General features: G+C 47.2%; 1 protein-coding gene across 1 annotated transcript in view; it reads right to left on the bottom strand.

Annotated features, from left to right (window-relative positions):
* Window positions 1–21,698, bottom strand: part of LOC144155666 (uncharacterized) — a 101,482-nt gene extending 79,784 nt beyond the window's left edge. Inside the window, exons 1-2 of the mRNA XM_077687259.1 lie at window positions 21,485–21,698; window positions 21,305–21,410 (exon numbers count right to left, since the gene is read on the bottom strand). Of these exons, the coding sequence (XP_077543385.1) occupies window positions 21,305–21,410; window positions 21,485–21,698 (320 nt within the window). The remainder of the gene's footprint in view (window positions 1–21,304; window positions 21,411–21,484) is intronic.
* Between the last annotated feature and the right edge of the window lie 684 nt (window positions 21,699–22,382).

Here is a 22,382-nt window from a genome sequence, read left to right as displayed (position 1 = left end):
CGATTGCGAGCACCGCTTCCGAGCTTGAACCAACCCCGTTATTGGTTTCGTGTTCGATTGCGAACAGGTTTTTCTCAATAAACCTCCATAGTGGTTAGAAGCCTGGTATAAAAACAGCCGGCCCCTATGCAAACAGTAGGTTATTGGAACTCAGCCTACCATTTTTGCGGCCCATAGTGCACGTCGCCATACTGTCATTGCACGGCAACGTAAATTGATGTGGTAAAATATTTTCGAGCGTTCGGCAAGGTTACAAAAACTGTTTTACGATCTCCTTGCATAGGATTACCGAGCATCGTAATGCCTTCAGCCAAAGCCTAGAACACCTAAGGCCTGAGTATTATTTACGTCTTGCATTTTCGCGGTTGTTGGTTATTAGCAGCTGGATGTTCCCTTTATTCGAAAGATTGCCGGATACCGAAGCTGACGCCAAGCTCCGACTTTTCGCGCTGCGCACAGGGCCGGCTTCGCAAGGACCGGTTTCGCAAGCTTGCAACGCCGGCAATGTTTCTTCCCGAGCGGTATCAAAAAACGTGTATTAAATCACTCCTTGAGCTAGTGTAGAACGGAAAGCCGAGTTAGTTAGATTTGATTCATGTTTTGAGCCCAGACAGACGACACACAAGAAGAAAGATTGCCGTGTCGTCCTCTTCTTGTGTCTCGTCTGTCTGCGTTTTAAGCCTGAATTGAGCTAGTTTATGTGATTTGAAGTCATTTATTATGATAACAAGTTACGCACACTCAAAATGTGGTGCGGACAAACATCAAACGTCAACCGAGCGCAAAGAAACGGCAAGGATAGATGCCCGAGTGAAGCAGACGACGAATGCGAGAATGCCTAAGCCGACGTCACAGAGACGCGCATCGCAGCGCCGCCCGTGGTCGCGCTCGCCGCTGATAGTGCGCTTATGTGTGAAATAATATTTAGAAATACAAAACGCGAACTATAAAACAAGGTTTCCATGTATTGGTGCTTGTATTTTTGCTATTCCACCTGATTAGATTTGTGCTTCAAAAGCTTCAAACTACAGGTAGTGAAAATACAGAGAGCACTTTGTTCTGCTGGTGCACGAGTGCATTACATTGACTCGTATTCCCTTTTTTTCGCCCACTGCAAGCAAGGCCCGAAAGCCGCAGAGGCCTTACCTGCGAATTATTGAGAGTTTGCGCGCGGCAGAGACCAGGCTCCGGCCAACAACTTCAAGCGTGCGTTGAACTGCGCCAAATTAGCGGGGTTGAAGTTTCGCGTGGCGGAGCGGCACCGAACACATGCTCGAGGGGAGTTGTGCTTTGGATCCACTTGGTCTGACGGAAAGTTTGGACCTCACAAGCGCACCGGTGCCAGCGTTGGCCAGCCAGCCACGCACGAGATTTCGGCTTCTGGCTGTCGCGGCCGCCAATTAGGCGTCCGCCACTGCGCCAGCTGCAGGCGACAGCGCGAGTATCGAATTGGGAACGCTGCTCGGCGCAGCCCGTCGTCCGATGGAAGACGAGAGGATGTGAAGCGATGGCACGTAAAACTTCCGGAAATTAAACGATGCGACATTATTAGATACAACTCAGTCAGCGCTCCTCGCACTGCGCCCCTCTGCAGCAGCGACTTTCCATTGTTACAACTATTCAGTTGTGTACAGGAACTCAATCCTGTTCGTGTTGTTTTGTTGACAGTACTGCACTAGTCTAAAAGTTGTGCGTCCCGGGGGCGATTGGCGAGTATACGAACGTCCGCTGTGTGTATGCAAATTCTTTGGCAGACCTTGACATGTGCATGCATGGAGTCTCAACAAGGATATCATAGGTCAGAAAATGCGGACGCTAGTATTAAACTGAACCGTAATTGTTGCTTTATCGTTGTAGTGATTACCCGTTAGATTTATGTACTCGGGAAAATTAGAGGTCACTGTGTGTTTATGTGGCAACAATACAAAAGGAAAAGTTCACACCGCGATGGCTGCTCGTGAAGCTCCTCGTGGAATTTACATCAAGGTTGGGTCATGAACCATAGGTAACCCGAAAAGACTACCTGTGCCGTGGCTATGTTCGATCTGCGGCCGTCTTCGGTGCGAATAAAGTGTGCTGTTCACTTTCCCTCCACAGTTCCGACAGAGCTGCATTCTAACGCAGCGAAACCGTGTTGAAATGACCGCGTCTATATACATAATCACGAGTGCGGTTTGGCTGTGTGTTTTCATTTCCAGTTTGGTGCTTTGGTTAGTTCTTTTTCGCTATAAAATTTCATACTGCGTTTTCTTGTAAAGACAGTTCTATAAGGAATTCAAGTGGGCATTTTTTTTAATTATTGGTGAATTCGTTTTGAGGTCGTGAACCAGTCCGCACTGTTATCTATTCTAATGCACTGGCTTCCAGTGTACGAATAGGGTATTCAAATGACGGTAATTCCTGTTCTGGTACATCTGCTTTTTACAAAGTATGGTTAACGTTTTTCAATACAACTACTTTATACCCGTGCCGAGTATAACCCGTTTCCGATCAACAGTTCGCTCACAGTAAAGATGCGAACCCATTCGAAGGTTCTGTCTGGATCCAGACCTTCAGACACCTGTGCTTCCATGGAAAGGGCAGGGTTCAACAAAGCGGTTGTAAGTCGTGGTTGCATGCAGGTATCTCAAAACAAAATCTCCGTCATTTTACCACTAAGGCTACTCTTACACTGCGCGTAACTCTTTTTCACTCTTTTTCATTCAGTAGCCCCCTCTTATCCCCTCCCCCCCTCCCTGCTTGGAGAGAGTTACCAACACTTATTTTAAAAGAAATAGCATGATGCCGCCTCTTATCAAACGGGAATCTCCCTAGCCTTAGTTTGTTGTCTTCTCGACAGATTGCGACCCCATCGTTTTCCAAATTTTCCAAAAGACTAAATGAAATGTCAAGACGATGGAACAACATGCGTGACCAATATTATCACGAAGAAATGCGAGTTTCGTGACATGTTTTAACTACGAGGAGAATCCAAGACCGGTTACTGTTCCTCAACTCACCTAGTACATGCCGTTGTTAGATGTGATAGTTGATGGTATAACCGGTGCGTACAGCGCCAAAGAAGAGGTTGAAAATTTCTTTATAGGGCTTTAACGCACAGAAGCTACACATGGGCTATGAGCCTATGACGCACGCCCAGACAAGAACAAAAATAATTCAGTGTATCCTTAATTATGGACATGCGTAACCGTGAAATTTATTTGCAAAATCAGAGCGTGTAGACAGTAACGGTCGCTAACTCAGTCGTGGCTCTTTCGACGGAATGACTACTTTGTGTGTTCTACACAGAAGTAGCGGCCCCTTTTGCTAACGTACCCCAAAGTTGTCGTTCTTTTATTTAGAGTCGGGCGTACGTGTGTTAGAGTTTTTTTAGCGGCAGAGTTGTTTAAAGGGCCCATGCAGACAAAACACAAGTTTGGTTCAGTCGAAAGATTGCCTCGTTAGAACCATACTGATACCCCTTTTAACGCACACTTCGCTGAAATAAGTTATATAATTAGGAAACAAGGGAATGGTCATGTGGCCCACTAGCTCATTTCCCGCAACAGAACCCATGATGTCATATGCCCAGCTGTGCGATTGGCTGTGGCTGGCAAAAGCAAACGCAAATTAGGCAGAGCTTAGAAGCTTGCTAAACGAGCTTTACAGCAGTAAGAATGGTGTGGTAAACAATGTAAGTGGTAAACAAATACACGTAAACATAGAAGTACCGATGCGTCCTGCTGTTGTTATTGGGCGCACTATGCTTGTTTTAGCTGCACAGCAGTCCGCCGCGTTGGAGTTGTCTTGCGCAACACTGGCCGATTGGCGTAAGCAACGTTGTGTTTTGTGACCCTGTTTGTCGAGCATACGCGATGTTTCACGAAACGATTACTTTCTAACGTAACAAAAACAAGCCAGGTGCAAACACAGTCAAAAACAAGGCAAGGGCGGACAATGGCCCGCGGCTCAGTATCGTAGCGCCGTCTGGGAGCACTGGCAGTAAGCAAGGCTGCAGAGCCTAATGACGCACTGGAAGTTCGCTTGAATATCGACCCTGTGACTTTATGGGAGACGTTGCGAAAACACACGATTTTGCGGGAGAATCAACATCTTAGCCTAAATTGATTAACTTCTCAGTGAATACGGCACCGTTTGCTGCCGGTCGAGTGCTGGGGGCACTCTAAAACACGATATATTTCGAATAAAACAAACTTGTATTTTCTCTGCATGGCCCCCTTTTCTTTTTCTCTCTATTTTTCGCTGTCACCTCACTGTATTCACCCCATCTCGAGTAGCAAGCCCTACCGTCAGTAGGGCTGACCTCTTCAGCTTTCATTAAAGGCGTTCTCTCTTTCTCTGGTTGTGTCGTCAATGAAAAAAAATGCCAAGAAAATGCCAAGCGCACGTGAGCGTGCCTCTTGCGAGAGCGCCCGGGTGCACGTGCCCACATGGAGCATTGGCCAGGAATCGGGCGTAAGGAGGGCTAATGCGTCTGCTACACCACACTGTAATTTAGAAACTAAAGCTTTTGAATGATGAAAGAGCATATAATCCCAAGCGATTGATCAAACAGCATCGCCGACAAAACGACTCTCGTCTACTCCTGACGTCACTCGCTCCGCGTTGCTCGCGGCAACCACCTACGCTCATAAAACTCGGAACCACCGCGGCCACGGCACGGCAGAACTTCCTCCGACTATCTGCGCACATGGGCAATGGGGCGAGCAAAAAATATCCTGACGCCCAAGCAAGAAACGGGTTATCAAGAAGCGCGCCACGCGACCAGGTGAGAATACAGTCACCCATAAGAAGAAGAAGAAGAGGAAGAAGGAGAAGGAGTGGTGCAGGTCTTCAACGGGGACGGAGCGCTCGAAGAAGAATTGTGGTGGCGGACGATGAAGTATGTGAAAACTGAAGCGGGCACTGCACAAATAAAGCCCTTATATATTTTGGGTTTGATTTGGTCTTGTGCCGACGAGCGCCATATCTATACAGAGGGTAAATGGTACTCACGGACTTATATCGCACTCGTCGAGTTTAGCTTAGTGACGCTACACAGCTCTGCTGTGACATCAGGCTTGCATGGTTGTGCAAGCTGGCTTTCATTTTTTTTTGCACGTCAGCAGCGTTGTGTGAAAAATCACTTCAAAACACATACCAAGCGGTGAAGTTTAAAGTAATGAGGTATTTTTGGAAAGCCACTGATATTTACTTTTTACAGTTTTGGAATAGGCATAAAAATTATTTCGAACGATTAAACTGAGCTTGGAATTCAAGTCTAGCCAAGACGGCTCACGGATTCCTGAAAGAAGGGGCCACCGCGCATCTTATGCTCATTAAAGAAATTCTTTCTCTCTCTCTCTCTCTCTCTCTCTCTCTCTCTCTCTCTCTCTCTCTCTCTCTCTCTCTCTCTCTCTCTCTCTCTCTCTCTCTCTCTCTCTCTCTCTCATAGCACAAGTATTTTTTGTTTATCCGTAACCCTGCCTTCTCCCAATCAAACTCCCTGATTACCCCGTCCAGACATTCTGTGAACAGTTTTGGCGGGTGGGTATCTCCCTGTATTACTCTTTTGCTGACCAGGAACATCTGGCTTTTGAGAGGATGTTTTATCCTGGCCCCATATTCCTCATAGATGTCATCCATGAGTCTTCTGTAAGCCTCCTCTATTCCCTGGTGCTGCGGTGCTACTGAATAAAACACTTTTTCGTAGCCTACAAATGCCATGTAAATGGATTTATTCTACACTACGTATTTTTATATTTTTTTATTGATGAGATGGGATTGGTCCCCGATGAGTATACTTTTCTAAACCCGGCCTGTCTCTCATTTGCTGAAAATCTAGGCTATTGCTTATGCGGGTAACTATTACCTTGGCAAACAGGTATATACAACCTGGAGAAGGCTGATGAGTCTGTAATTCTTAAGATCTTTTGTATCTCCCTTTTTGCGGATCAGAATTATGTTGGTGTTTTCCAGGCTCTGGGCACTCTGACATGTTACGGATGCTGTATACTTTATCACGTTTTCTAGCAGAACATCTTCATCGTCATTTAAGTGATCCACGGTTATGCGGTCGTCAGGTACAGCCTCTACTCGTTTTATGCCCTTTTCTACGTTTCTTTCAGGTTTTAGCAGGAGTTCAAAAGCTAAGCTTCTAGGCTTAGTAGTGTCCCCAGCCCTAACGTTGCTATCGTACGGCCTGGTATAGAATCGTTCGTACATTCTCTCTTCGGTAATAGCTAGCTTCTCATTGCTTTTAAGCATCCTCCTCTCTTCATAGTTTCCTCAATCACTCTCATATTGTAGGCACGAATGTCATGAGCTTTTCTAGTTGATAAGTTTCGACAGCTCCTCAAATTCGATTTTATCCACCGTACTCGTAAATTTATCTTCCTACATTTTGTTCTTTAGGGTTGCGGCGATACAAGTTCACTTGCATTGTCACCGCAAACGAGGTCTTCAAAAAGCGGCCAAGAACCAGTGAAGTTCAGGAATTTCTACATTTGGTTGTGGGCGTAGAATGGGCGGCTATGAGCGTAGCATCGTCAACAGCGTGCGTGCTCCCCAGGCAGGGAGTGAGACCGCTGCTCGTAATTTAGCTGGCCTTCGTCGAGAGTGCGCCTTATTTTACTACAAATTCTTCAACAGCTTTGTCAAGCATCAATTGCCAGGAAATACTGATTCTTGCGGCATGCTCCCCGTCTTCTGTACTTCTATGCTTTGCGTGGTTTTTAAAGATATATATCGAAGGTCGCTCGAAACTACAACGCGAGTTTACCCAACAGCCCATCCCTTTTTTATTGGTACCTCCTTCTTTTTCCCCATGCAAGGTACAAATAGGTCTGCGCACAAAAATGTCATCGTTAGTTTGCAGTACGGGATGCACATTTAATAAAACACGGAACTTGTCCCATGGAGTTGGCCTCTTTTGGCATTTTGGGAGGAAGCAGTTCCATGCCGATGACCGCAAGACCACTTCTCAGCTCAGACGGTTCGCGTTTTGTGTTTAGTGTGGCCAGACAAGTTAATTTAAGGCAATGTTGTTTTGGTGTCGGCTCATGGCCATACAGATGCTGGTAGCTGTAAGTAATCAGGATAAGGTACCACGAATATCTAGGTAATTCGACGTCCTGCCAAAGCACAACCGAATTATGGTAGGTGTCCTGCCTAAGCAGTGATCCTCGTCCAACCATTTACTGCGGCCATTTGGTCATAACAAGAAACTACCGCCAAGCTTTCTGACGCGCAGTAACAACTGTTGCGTTCTGACATTTCCGGCGTCATAGAAACGTACGCAACCGGAGTTTTGTTTGGTTTACCCTGAGGTTGCATATTAGTCGTACTGCAGAAAAGTGACAGGCATCGAAGGACGAAATAAAGACTTGTTTCCGACGAAATGTTTTCGCTTATGAGGAAGCCAAAATAGGTTTACCGGTTTTGAACGCTATCTGGCATGTAGGGCTGTCTGGTCGTACCTCTACAGTAGAGCTGGCAGTGCTAATGCAAGGACCAAACTTTCTGACTTATCTCTTCACCCTCCTTTCTTTGCCTTAGAATAAACGTTGACCCGAGCACACGCCTCCTGAACGCACGCACCCAGGCCCGCGGAGGCGCACAAGCGCTCGCGAAGAACAGCGGAGATAACGCGCCTCCATTCAAGAGCATCGGAAGGTCCTCCCAGTCTGTCAACGCACGCCGAGGCTCCGGGCACACACTTTGTCCCGCGAAAGTGCTCGCTCTAAGTAAACACTGAGAGCGGGGCTTCGCAGTGGCGCGTGCGCGTTCCACGGTGGTTGGAAGGCGGAACGACGGAGACCGCCACATTCAGGGCCGCGTCGCCAAGTCCCTCGCGAAGGCGCGGTGTGCAGCTCGCGCTTCCGTAATGACGCTCATCTCGGCCGACGAGGCTCCCGCAGCACCGACTAAGGAGGAGGCTCTCAACGTAGGCTCTTCAATATGCGGCGCCCCCCTGTGGCCGTAAATCCAACTAACGAGCGCTCGACATGGCCTGCAGCTTATGGAAGCCTAACTTGGAAAAGCTGGAAACGAAGTGAGGAAGGCTCGTCCGCTGTCTTCTAGACACCAACCCCATTGCTTCCATTCTTGGACTCGACTTTCTCGCGCTCTCCAACCGTATATATACAAGTGTATACTTCCTCCGCTCTATCCGAAGAGTTAAGTAGGGAAAAAGCTCCCAAGCCATTAAGACAAGAAAAACCCAAACCATGCTATATTGCGCCGAACGACACAAATAGAATTTTTAACTCGGAACGAAGATTTACTTGCTTGTTCCTTACTTTATGGAGTAACAACGTTAATGTCGAAGTGTTAATATATTGAAACGGGCACCTAACAGCGCAATGCAGCTGCTGGAATTTTGATGCACTTGGATTAATTTTTAAAGTCGATAGTCTTTCTTGGGCTCCTCAAACGCCAATACTTGGTCTGTCTGCATGTATGCATGTTTGTCTCTTCCTCGGTTTAGCCGCCCAGCAAAAATTTCACATTAATTCTAGAGTGAGACGTTTATATTGGTGTTTTCACAATTTGGGCAAAACATTTTCGTTCTAACAAATCTAGAATTATGCTACATTTCTGTCGAAGTTGCTCAGCAAAAAGATAATATTAGGCTTATTTGACGAAGAACATTAATACAGGACTAAGGTTTCCAGTGTTGTATTATTAAACATAAACGTATGCTAGATACTTTCCAGACCAATTTTAAAAAATAACGCTTTGAAAGCAATGTTTTGACACCAAATGCAAGCATGGATGGCGCCCCAGCTGCGCGCTCGTGGCTCCTGCGCCAAGCCCCAACAGTTCCGACAGGTCGTCAAAATTAACTCCACAAGCCTCCAATGGGTGGACCGAGACAGGAAGCGAATAGCGGGAGAGGTGAGCGGATGAGACACGAGAGGCAGTTACGTGGCAGGGGCGGCAAACGACTACTGTCTTTCGACGAAATTTGCAGCAACGGCAGCAGATGCGGGGCCAATTTTTTGCTGACACAAAGATGTGAAGTGAGGGGAAATAGTGTTATAAATTTGAATTTAATTTACGTGTTAGTTCTAGACATTGTGGTGTTGGAAACAACGTGGCTTTTACTTTTCAATCAAATCGAGCTACAAGCACACACAAGGCATTCGAAACCAAAACAGCAAACGTCATGAAGGAGAGGAGTGCGGAAGCAGAAGTAAGCGTCCACTTCACACAACAGAGGTGATACCAAAAAGTACATGGAAAGCATGACAGAACTAAGTAACATCAGATGAAAAAAGAATATTTTTTTTCCTTGCAACATCCAACAGAGAAACCTTTTACCAAAACCGAAGCAGCCTTCATCAAATTTTCTGGCAACGTACAAAGTAGAGTCTTCCAGAAAGATTCCGGGATATGCAAGAACGAACGACAAGAAGGGCGAACTTTATGTAGTACACAACGTAAAACTTACACGCAATGGATAATTCGCAGAACGTCCACACATCTTAAGCCCAGGAATCGACAGCAACAGCAGAATGACGTTCTTAAAATGCGGAAGAAATGCCCGGGGGGCCATAGTAGCCACGAATGCCGTAAAGGGGATACACATCTGCTATCCTTTTCAAATCTTATTTGAGATAATTAGAAATTGATGCGGCAGCGGTAATGATGTCCTGGAGGAAGAGCTTGCACATCACAAGAAACCATTCCCCGGCTGTACGCACTAAACACTTCCTTTTCCTTTTCCTTGTTCCCTTACAGCGCTCCTCAAATAACGTTTTTTATATGCAGGTGTCGTCTTGTCCAAACGAGCCAGGTAAGCCACACGTGGCACATGTTTTCCACTTATTTTGCACTCTCTCCATGTGTGCTCTTTTATACAGGTGGGGTAATCCATGTACTTTTTTATATTTCTCTAAACAGGCTTGCCGTCCAATACATAAACGTGGGTGGGGCCAGCTTTTTTTTTTTTTTTTTTGTCGAAACCATTCTATCTGGGATGTGAAGGAAACGGCTTGGGGCCAGCGAGTAATGCATTTCTTGTTTAATTGGCTGAGAAGCTGATGGCGGTTACGAGCAGCCTGCAACAACGTTGCCAATCGCGCAGAACTAATGACTTCTTTTCTTGGCCGACATTCTTCTTTCGTCGTAAAACCCAATGATCATGCGGCAATGTCTGCCCCCTCTCCCCCCCCCCCCCCCCCCCGGGTGCATAAAAAAAAAAAACCACCATATACTTAATAAAAGTCTCAAACTGAAAGAAATGGCAGTTGGCAAAGATACAATTCAACCAGTTGAAGGGTGAAGATACAATTCAACCAGTTAAATAACACGGCAAACACACTGAATGCAGAGAAAATTGGACGGGCCCGTCTCACATGACCCCTGTATTTGTGTATACTCGCCTGTTGAATTTCTCGCGCTAAACGTTTTTATGAACTGAGACCAGTCGCTCAGCGAGAAGCCGTATTCAGCAAGCAAGCTCATTCATAACAAGTAGCGCACCATATCCTAGGCGAATCCGCTTCAGCGTTGTGGGCTACACACACACACACACACACACACAAACACACACATATATATATATATATATATATATATATATATATATATATATATATATATATATATATATATATATATATATATATATATATATATATATATATTAATAAGGGTAGGCAGTACATAGTACATATAGGGGCGTATGTGGGGTGGGGCGCGAACGGTTCGGTTCGGTTTGGCCACAGTTGGCAGGTGCCCAGAGAAGCGCCTCGCGGGCGATCAGGTTTCCTCTTTCGCTTCCTGCCAAACATGTGTGTCCCGCTACCCAGTGTACCCTTATCGTGCCTTTAAGGTGTTTAAGTTCTTCCAAAGCAGGTTTCGGAATGAAGCCTTGGATCAGAGGGGGGCAGGCTTTCTTGCTGCCAGTGTACATGCTGGTAAGAGTGTGTGGTGTTGCAGTGCAGGCGGCTGCCTGAGCTATTGCCGTGGCTTCGGCTTCTTGGACGGAATAGCCATTACCATGTCTTGTCCCTTCCTGGCCTGAACTGCTTCTGAATTCAGTGCCATAGCTACAGCCTTGCACTGCCGCGCCGCTGTAAACGTGAATCTGGTGCCCGTCTCTGGTGGTTTTTTTGGCATACAATTTGGCCCAGATCAGTCTTCCTGCTGGGTTGCGTTCCTTGTCCATATTTCTCTGGATGGGTGCTGTTCGAATAAAGTTCAACAGTTCTCGTGGCAATATAGCAAGTTCGCCGGTAGTGGTTCGCAAAGGGTTGTAGCCCGCAACGCGTAGAATGTACTGGCCTTGCGGGGGTTTTCGTGTCCGATCCAGTTGGTTGTGTCTGTAGACTGCCAATACTCCTTGTTAAAGTGTGTTCACGGTACCTGTGTCGAGTAGCAGCTTGGTGCTATAATACAAAGGAACGCCGAGAGCGATCTTCGTGGCCTTCTGCAAAAGAGTATTGAGTTTATTCTCCTGAGCCTTACTCATATATACGTACGGTATTTGACATTTTATTTTGGACGTGATGAGTGTATCTCTCAGACGAAAGAGGTCGTCTCAACAGAAGATGACCTATTTACAACAGACATCCATTAGTCATAGCGTATAGCATAGTCATAACATGGCTTGGCTTGAAATAAGTGTAAGCTTGACGTATTCCCAAACGTAGCAGTCTCAAATCGCTCTCTGATTTTTTTTTTTTTTCACTTTTCGCACTCCTTGGCGCTTTCGGGTTAACTCTGTGCAGGATGAATCAGTTCACATGTCGGTTACTGAACTGGACAGTTCGGGCTTAAAGGTGGCCGCTATGCTCGGTCGGATTGCCGTATTTGCTGAATTTTTACAATTCATCTTTCAATAGGTATTCAATAAGTGGCTTATTCAGGAAAAAACACTGTCGTTCCCCATTCGCGGAATGTAATATTCCACGGGCGCGAGGGAAAGCAACTCTTAATTTCCAATGGCGAGCATATATTCCTGTTTACTGCCAGCGCAGCCACTGGAAGAGGCGGGGACGGCGCGAATATTCGACGAGAATTAGTGGCGTGGATATTCGATGGCCCAACGTTAGACCCAAGGTCACGCTCTTACACCTAACGCCTTTAACCGATGCCCGCAGCTCGATGTAGAATTAGCATGGCTTTGCTTGCCATGTTGTTTGGAGCAATGTAATGTCACCTAACATTAAGCTCAAATATTGGGCGTTAGACCAAACGCCAGGCTTTTACGTAGAAAGTCGTAAATCGGTACTCATTGAAAAAAAAATTGCCTCCAATCCACGCTGTGAAGGTGGCTGGAAAGCAATGCTGTAAACGACACCCACAACAATTACCCATGCGAAGTCAGTTGAATTCACACATGTGGCTTTTACAAAGAGTGACACCAGAGATTCTGCCTGCCGTTACCTAGAATTCGCGGAGGCAGCGTCCCGAACGCAGAAACGTCGGCCACGGCTGGGCTAGAGCGCCGAACGCCGCTGCTGTAGCCCGGACGTGCGCCGGCAGAAAGAAAACGGCGAGGAGCGTCATTCGAAGGGTGAGAGAGCGCAACCTAGCCATCCCATTGTGGTAGCTCGGGGCTACACCACCACGCGACAGAAGCGCGGACACCAAAACAATTCGGCATGTGAGATTGATTGATTGATTGATTGATTGATTGATTGATTGATTGATTGATTGATTGATTGATTGATTGATTGATTGATTGATTGATTGATCGATTGAATGATTGATTGATTGATTGATTGATTGATTGATTGATTGATTGATTGATCGATCGATTGATTGATTGATTGATTGATTGATTGATTGATTGATTGATTGATTGATTGATTGATTGATTGATTGATTGTAGTGTTTAACGCGCCGAAACAACGCAGGCGATGAGGCGCGCCGTAGTGGAGGGCTCAGTATTAATTTTGACCACCTGGGGATCTTTAACGTGCGCAGAAATCTTGTACACATGGGCGTTTTTGCATTTCGCCTCCATCAAAAATGCGGCCGGCGCTGCCGGGAACCGAACCCGCGTCCTTGTGCTCCGCAGCAGAACGCCTTAGTCAACATCAAAATTACTCAATCAGGCGTGCATAACAGCTGGGAAGAACTACAGGAAGCGCACCACGTTTCCCAACTTTAGCGCATGAAGATAACACCTAGGGGCACGCGACTCTTCGACGATTGGGTTATAATGTACCACCGCTCAAAGAAAGTATACCTTTGAAGATAGGCCAGTGCATACCTGTGGCTCCAATACCACGAAATATGCACCCAACTTGCAACAATGCCCGAAGAATTGCCCTATCACGTGCCCTGTCCACAAAATGTAACGAACACCACAATACGTTCTGTGTGGACGCATCTCCTTATCCGCACCTTCCCGCCCTTGTAGCCTGTATATTCAACGGACAGGACAGGAAATAACGTCCACCACGGTCAAGACCACATCAATCGATACTGCCGAAGAAGCCGCAATAGCCCATGCAATAACTACTGCCCACGACACAATCACCATGATCGCACACTCACAGACAGCTTGCAGAAATTATCTACGAGGACGCGTTACCAACACGGCAGTTCATATTCTCCGAGCAAGCCTGAACACTCCCGAGGTCTAAATAGTCTGGGTTCCTGGTCAGGAATCCCACGAGGGAAACGAGGCGGCTCACGCCGCTGCCAGCGCTTATATACGCCGGGCCGTTTCCCTCGCGGGAGAATCGTCACTCCTGGCATGTAATCAACAACCTGACCTGGGCTTCACGGACATCTCGGCCGAATACCGACACCAACGGCGAATGTTCCCCCATCTACACCCGCAACATACAAGAGATGAAGCTACCACCTTCACAAGAACACCTATCCGCACCGCACCCTCCTCCATGCCATATATCCGACCGAATATCAAGCCACCTGTAACTACTGCGCAGCACTCGGTACCCTATACCATCAGACCCGCGGTGGCTCAGTGGCTAAGGCGTTGTGCTGCTGAGCACGAGGACGCGGGTTCCATTCCCGGCCGCGGCGGTCGCTTTTCTGATGGAGGCGAAAAGCAAAAACACCCGTGTGTTCGAGATTTCGGCGCACGTTAAAGACCCCCAGGTGGTCGAAATTAATCCGGAACCCCCCCACTACAGCGCGCCTCATCGCCTGCGTTGCGTCGGCGCGTTAAACCCTATGATCAATCCCTATACCATCAGGTATGCGAGTACCAGAAAACAATACGTCTGCAACCAATCTCCAATCCCTCCATTCAACAGTGGACGGCGTGGTTGGCCAGCCAGGACTCTACGAACCAGTTTGCCCTGGTGAACAGGGCCCGCGCAGACAGCCAGAGCCAGGGGATTCCGGGTGGAGGATCCCCTCCACCAGGCGGGTGCCCTAACAGCAGCAACTGTTGTTGAATGAAGGTTTTATTTATTCGTTCTTATTTCGGGGTTTTTCAAAATTCTGTACGACCAATTATCTCAATTTACGCTATTATAAAGATTAAAAGTGGAAGTGCCGCGAAATATGGATTACTGGGTAAATGCAGAGGGTTACACGGTTCGCTATTTTTGCTAGTTTTATTATATTTTTCTTGTTTTCTGGTTTTTCAAAATTGTGTCCGACCAATTATATCCATTTACGCTATTATAAAGGTTAAAGGTATAACTTCCGCAAAATCTGCATTCTTGTGGACATGCCGGGCGTTGCACGGTCCTGCATTTCCAGTATTTTAAAGCAAAGCTTTAGTGTTCTCACTGATGGCGTCTGTAACGCGAAAACAGGTAAAGGGAAAGAAAAAATTCCGGGCCATCTCCACTAACGTGAAACCTGGGGAGGGGTGAAACATGCAGTGTGCGCCGCTGTTTCCCACACCAAAATCGCTGGTAATGGGCAACGGGAGACAGAACACGGTGTTGTTTCAACTATACGCACCCGTACATTTATTATGTACGATCAGCAATCGCGTAGCTAATCCCAGTCAATATGCATAATGTATTTCTTCGGTTCTTCTCCCTCGTCTTAAAGGGACCCTGCAACACTTGCCATCGACTACTAGTAATGTATTTTGGGATAAAGTCTATTGTCCCAGAAATCCCCTTCCGCAAGAATTATGAAAATCCGTTCACAATTAACGAAACTACGCGCGATGAGAAATCGCGCATAATCGTTCCCTCTCAACTCAACCGCCGGCAACGCGACGAAAGCTGCGCGCTCTCTCCCTGAGAGGGGGGCGGCTCGCGGCGTTCTCTTTGGCGGCCTTCGATATATCACATGCCGGGTAGTTTTCTCCTTTTCTCCGCAACGCGGAGGGGCCTATTTCCGGTCTGGTGCCACAAAAAAGCAGGCATGGGTGCCTGCTCGCAAGTGCGCGCTCGGGCTGGTGGGGCGTTTTTGAAGCAATAAACGTTTGTAGTCGAGTGGTCGCGTTGAAAGGGAAGTCTTGAGCTCATCACTCAAACTCCGAGCGCACTGAAAACACAAAAGAAATGGCAAAACTGTGCCTACAGGTTCAGGCATAGTCGTACGCAGCGATGACGACGACGGAAATGGGAGAATCTAGCAGCGAAGTTGACCAGTGACAGCCGATCGGGCAGCCGTGACCTATGTGACGTCCCTTAGGCCATGCATAATGAGGACAACTGAAGAGAGAGCGGTTGGTTTTTCCGTGTCTTTCACATCGATTTGCGCGCCCACCGCTTCACGTGCACGTGTAATATTTGGCTCAGGTATTCCCGGCAGTGTAATCTAAACGTCGCGCAGGTTTACTTGCACTGCTCAAAGAGTGTTGCAGGGTCCCTTTAATGCTGCTGATGTTGATGTGGCTCCTGCGCTTCAAAGCCGTACATCGTGCCTATAGTTCAGTTAGAGGTATACAGCTTAGGTGTAAAAGTCTCGTCTCTTCAAAGCGGGGAGCGTTCTCGGGCGAGGCGTTGGAAAACGAGTGTCTCTGTCTGTTCTTTTAGCACGCGTTTTTTTGCCCGCGGAGATGAAACGTTCTAGCGCGAGGCGTTGGAAAACAAGTGTACCGGAACGTTCTTTTAGTACGCGCTACGTTTTAGCGCGAGGCGTTGAAAAACGAGTGTCCCATTGTTTTAGTAGCGTGACTACACGAAACGACGATGAAGACAGGAGACGCCGACAGCCTGAGCCCCTAAGGGGCTTCACCCCTTAAATGCAGCCGAAGCGTTGCACGGTACGGCACAGGGACTTTTTTAGACTGTGTGGTCCATTCCATTCCCCTCCCCCCTTACTTTCCAGGAAGCTTCTACGCGACCCTGTGTTTATCAACTACTAGACAAGTACACCGTAACAAGTACTACAAGCGGTCTCGGAAGAGTAGTGTGAGTTCTGGGGCCGTGCGCGGCGGCCTCTGTTCGACTGTGCATATGATTGCACATAATTATTCCACCCTCGCTTTTTGTCCTGATGGCCTAGAGGCTCTTTTCTCTCTATAAAGGCTGTTCGTTCGCGCTCAGTGCGGCCCATTGCAATATATGGAGGGTTTGGCTGCCGCCCGCGGCTCTATATTCCCCCTTCCTTTACCCTTTGTGTCACATCAATGTTTTCTACCTGATTTCCTGATTTCTACCGGGGAATATAGAGCTGGTTAACTGAACATTTCTTGAATAACACTTGTGCAGTAGGGTTCCACGAAGCTCCCACCCTAGCTGATCTTCAGCAACAGCACTGTTTCTGGCAGAAAAGCGACCGTAAATGTGTGTCCGGATTCTACTGCGATTTCGCCATGCGGGAATAGTGCTTGCCGCACTTTTGTTTCACGCTTTATGCTGAAAACTTTGGTAGATAATGATTCCTTATTACCGTTATACCGCGAGGCGTCGGAAAACGAGTGTCCCGGTGTTTTAGTACCCTGACTACACGAGGCGACGACAGGAGAAGCAGACAACCCGAGCCATTAAGGTGTTTCGCCACTAAAACTCTTCACGTGGCCGGAACCGAACCTTGGACCCTCGCTTTACACTTTATTTCGACGTGTTCGAAGCGGTTTGGATTTGGAGAGGGGTGCATGGATGTGCAATATTAGAAGGAAAATTCTGAACCGCACCTTGCAAAGACGACGATGATCCGTCACGAGAAAGCTTCGCGTTCAACCATCGTCATCGTTGGATAGAGGGGTGCCTTATTTTTTATATTAGATGCGAAGCATCTCATGCTCGAGGCTGTGTCCCTCCCTCCCTCGTTGTCCGCCGTCCGCACTCTACTGCGCATGCGCGTCTCTTCAGCCCCGTCAGCGTTTGGGCTGACGGCAGCGCAGTCCACTATAAAAAGAAATAGTTAGGCGGCGCCCGGTTTCGATCCCACGACTCTCTGGCCACAACGGGAGGTACGTTGCGCTCATCCCACTGCGCTACAAACCGAGACGGGAGCATGTGCTACGAACGCGCCTTATGTCCTTCACTCATTCAAACTACGTCAAGAAGCTACTGATACAACGAAGGCACGCGAAGCTGAACGTCAACGGAAACGACGAACTGAAAACTAATGGGAACTGCAGTCCACCCCATGGCTGCTTCGCATACTACTCAGGGTTCCCCTACGGGAAGATGGTGTAATTTTTTCTCTCTTTTTTCAAAATTGTGTTGGCCCAATAATCTCCACTTTCGCTATTAAAACGTTAAAGGTGGAACTTCCTCGAAATCTGCGCTTTGTGGAAATGTAGGGCGTTACACGGTTCGCCATTTTCGCTATTTCTTCCCTATTTTTCCTATTCCTTGGTTTTTCAAAATTCTGTTTGACCAATCATTTCCATTTACGCTATTATAACGAATAAAGGTGAAACCTTATCGAAATCTGCCTTATTGTGCAATTGCAGGGCGCTACACGGTTTGCAGTTTTCGCTATTTCTTTTGTACTTTTTCTAATTGTCTAGGTTTTCAAAATTCTGTTCGACCAATTATCTCCATTTACGCAATTATAACAACTAAAGGTGGAACTTCCGGGAAATCTGCATGATTGCGGAAATGCAGGGCGTTACATGGTCCTGGCTGTGGGTACCTCGGCAAAGAGTGCTACGCATTAAAACAATTAAAAGGAAACCATGACTCTGCTTTCAACAAAATCCCAGTAACACGGATGATCGCTTTACGGGGCCGTCACACACAAAAGACAAAAAAGAACAAAGTTTTGCCTGAATGGAAGAATTGCAAAACCTATACAAGACCGAAACACGCGCCCACACACGAAGGAAGCAAACTAAAATATATTTGAGGAAGAATGGAAGGCGGAGCCGAGAAATGAAACCACGGGAAAAACGGTGCGCATAGAAGAAAAAAGTACACAGAATAGGAGGGAGTCTAAGTCGAATTCTGAAGAATGCCGGCAAATGTCTTTCACTCCGGGCCACACCACGAACGAACAGCGTCAGGGAATTCGAATAAAGAGGGTGATCCAGCGACCGGGTAAAGCACTACCCGATGTGGGCAACGAGGGAAAAAAGTTTAAAAGGTCCGTGAAGACAAAATACGCCCCGCTTCAGTTTGAAAGAACTGGCCTTTGGTAAATCCGTCAGCTCTATTCCAGCCACGAAAGCCGTTTGTTTAACGGAGAAACAAAACCAGCATTGATTTAAATTTCGAGTTACATGACGTCAGCAGCGAGACAATAGAAGGAGAGCAGTAAGGCCATTAGATGAAACAATAAAACGTAGCTTTTAGAGTGTTAATTCTACGTTATCATTCAAGCTATACGATCAAACAAAACTACAGGCCCCACTAGCACAGTCACATTTCTTGGCAGTGGCTTCGGTCGGCGCCTGGCAATCGCACTATCCCGATTGTTGATGACTGACTGATTGACTGCGGGGTTTAACGCGCCGACGCTACACAGGCGATGAGGCACGCCGTAGTGGAGGGCTCCGGGTTAATTTTGACCACTTGGGGATCTTTTACATGCGCCTAAATCTGCAAACAAGATAGTGCTCTCTCGAACGTGATCTCGAAAAATTTGAAAATGTTTTCCAGGAGAATTTGAAAGAGACGACATAAATTCAGTAAAAAAACAATTAAACTTGATACGAGCGAATACTCATTATCGAGTGGTTATCATTCGCGATTCAGAACCACAAGAGCCTGGGTTGCATTCCAAGAAGTTTCGAACTGGTAAAAGCCGTTTGTTTTTGTTATATGTGCTCTAGCAATCAGGCACCGAATACGCACACTCAGGGGATTACACATGGCGACATGCACACGCCGAGAAAAAAAAACCTCAGCAATAAACTTTCGGCAGCAGTCGCGCTGAATATGGACAAAGTTTCCAATCCACAATTTAACTCAAACCATCACGCTGGCTCGCTTACCTTCAGCGCCGTGAAACACTGCTTTATAAAAATATGCGCATCATTTTTTTTCTCTACAGTGACTGCACTACAGATGAGTATCAAGCCTCTACTGTGGGCTATGAAAGTACTTGTTTTCCGGACATATAAAGTCAGCGGTAGTGACTGGGTTGTGGGCTACAAATAAGGTAAGTCAAGTATGTTGTGCCCCAGCTTTTTTCTCATGCTCAATTTTTCCACTTCGTTGCCATTAGTTTTGGCATGCCCATTTTTTGCTTTTTATCCCGATAGCGTGTCTCCCCACTTCATTTTTTTTTCATCTTCTATAGCCAGACTTTCGAATGACGGACGCATGGCATCGCGGCATGGTTTACTCCGGGGTACAGAAGCAAAATACAACCATTTCCAGGTAAAAAATAAAAGGAAAAGACATGGAAGTATAAAAGATAATTAGGGAAGCCTTATGCTCGGGGCTTCATGTCCGATCCGAGTTGTCATGAACGTGCAACAAGATTACTCGACCGGATCAGGGGCCACAGCTCAGCCTGCGGCGATATCCGCGAGTGGCTGAATACAAATCGGATGAACACCCGACAACTCGCGTGTTGTCGCAGCATCCCAAAGCCCCCCTTCCGCCACGCTGTCATCGAAAAGCTGTATGCTGCCTGCATGTCAGGTTATGTGGGGGCCGGCGTCACTTCGGCTTGGCCGCCTGTCGAGCAGAAAGACACGGGCACCGACTACCTATCACTCATTCATTTCTCTTCGAAGTGAAAATGGGCACTGCGGCAATGTCTGCAGTGATGCAAGGGGTGCGATCTAACACATGTTGTTTGGGATAGAAAAACTGAAGAAAGACGTTGTGTCCTTAGAAGCTTGGGGCACTGTCAAGGTTAACTAGGGACGGCGAGATCCGCCATCTAATGATGTCATGCGAGCGGAGGAGACGGATAGTGGTTTGTCGACAGGGTGCTGCCACAGCCGACGACTACAAGAAAGCCGTGATGAAGACAACCGTCTGCGGTGTGCAGCAAGACTGGCCCGGCTGCGATGGCCATGTCCATTTATTTGGATCTTATCTGTGTCTTCCTTCTCCGCCAAGTATGTATGGGAGCAGCTCCAAAAAATCATGCAGCAGCCGTAATAAATTCGCGCTACATTGTGTCCCGCACACGATGCATAGTCACGCATGCATTGCCCTATGTCTTTAGCTTTCTCGACGGAAGTCCGAGACATTTTGTATCATGTTGCCAAATGAAGCAGTAAAATTTACTGTTGCGTGCGTTTGTCAATGTTTTTTTTGTTCTAATACACGATGTTCTTTGTTCAAATACACAAATGCAGGAAACTTGGCATCAAGTTTTATACAGATGCGTATTGAGGTTATAGTCTGCAAAATCACAACTGGCGAAATAGTGTACGAAATACGAAAAAAACAGTCTGTGAAACATGACAACACTGCTTATAGCTTTCAAGTTACGTTGACGACAAAGATTTCTTGCTTAGAACGCATTCATCGTGTATTTATTCATCGTTAGATTACATTCAACAATCCCGGATCGGCTCAAAAGAAATGCCAGCACTTTATCACTCAGTAAGGCCTATAGTCTAGATATACGAATGATGTGTAGGCATTTATTGAAAATGTTAAAATAAAGGCGGAGCGAAGCCGACACAAGGTGAAATTATTCAGCTATAAGTTTTGCATTGATGTCCGGAGCTTCATGAAGAAGGCGTAAGGAAAGAAGGCGGCACCAGTGAAGCGTCACTGACTAGAACGGCAACATGATGATCGCTTTTTTCGCTTTCGTGTTTTGGTCTTCGGGCGCAAATTACTTCATACGCCTTCTTTTCTGATACGCCGTCAGCCTCTTTCACCGCTTTCGCTTCTTCGTCTTATGGTACGAATTGCGGCAGCAGGCAGACTGGCACGCTATCAGGTCAATCAAACACGCGGGTGGGATTCACGCAGAAAAAGATATAATTAACAGGGATAGCATTCGACGGAAGGAGACAGTTAACTATAATGTGAGCCAAACAAAATGTTCGCTCAGTTACCGTTCACGGAAGAGTTCTCGGATGAGGTGCACGCTCACGTCACAGTCGTTGATATCCCAGTTGCTCACCGTCGTGTCCTGTGGACAATTCCTTGTAGCGAGCGCAACTGGAGCCACCAAGAGCCCAGGGGGCATAGCCTAGGGACCCGTCGGGAATTGTGCGCCACCCGACAGTTTCTACCTGGCATCCCAGCTGGATCTCGTTCGGCAGACCGGAACCGCCGACGGTGCGTTGCCGCCGGGTCTCCCTCCAGGATCACAACCTCGAACTCATGCCGATATGCCTGAGGCGACGTCAGGCCCTGCCCAGGGTGCGACAAAGCTGGGGTTCGTTCCAGGAGCGTAGCCTGGTCCGCCTGGTGGTGGTAGTGGTGGTGCCAGAAGACATGTCTCATACCCACTCAGAGGGATTGGCCAGGAAAGGGGTGCTCAGCGAGCGAGAGAGAGAGAGAACTCTTTAATGTGGGCTGGAGAGCGAGCGAAACTATATGGTTGGGACATTTTAACAAATGCATTTTCTTCCTCCTCCCCGTCCTCCTCCACTTTCGAGTCATATCATATACGTTCTGTGGGATTGGCCCTTGTGGCTTCCGAGGATTTCGTTCTTATTCTTCGGCTACCTCCGTGCTCCTTCGGGGCGTTGCTCATGACACACATGCCACCGCCAGCCTAGAATCAGGCATCTCCGCGGCTGGTGTGCACCTGTTTTCCTCACATGTGATCAAGTAACATGTGTCACGCACCACGGATTTTTCTACAAATTTTACGTTTCACATTCATATTGCAGGGAATTTCGTGAAGCGGGCACATTGCCCCTCAAAGCTCCCGATTCCTGGCCGATCCCCTAAGTGTGTATTTGCCAAGAAGAAGGGAACAACAATGAGAACAACTTTTGTTCTGCGCTGGCAGCGTGCGAAAACGGACATTGAAAAGGAGTGTGCGCAATTCGGTTCCTGCCTTTTCTGGATGTTAATCGGGTGCGTGTCTTATGACGTTTTAGCAGTGCTGTATTTCTACAGCGTGTGGCAGTGCCGCATGACTGACCGGCATGCGCCCATTTATCGTGAACTGGCGCTGTG

This window comes from Haemaphysalis longicornis, unplaced genomic scaffold (assembly GCF_048455015.1).
Source record: "Haemaphysalis longicornis isolate Haplotype H1 unplaced genomic scaffold, Haemaphysalis longicornis Haplotype H1 scaffold_1, whole genome shotgun sequence".
NCBI classification, from domain to species: domain Eukaryota; kingdom Metazoa; phylum Arthropoda; class Arachnida; order Ixodida; family Ixodidae; genus Haemaphysalis; species Haemaphysalis longicornis.
Note: the sequence above shows the minus strand (reverse complement) of the source record. Positions and strands in the feature narration are given on the sequence as shown.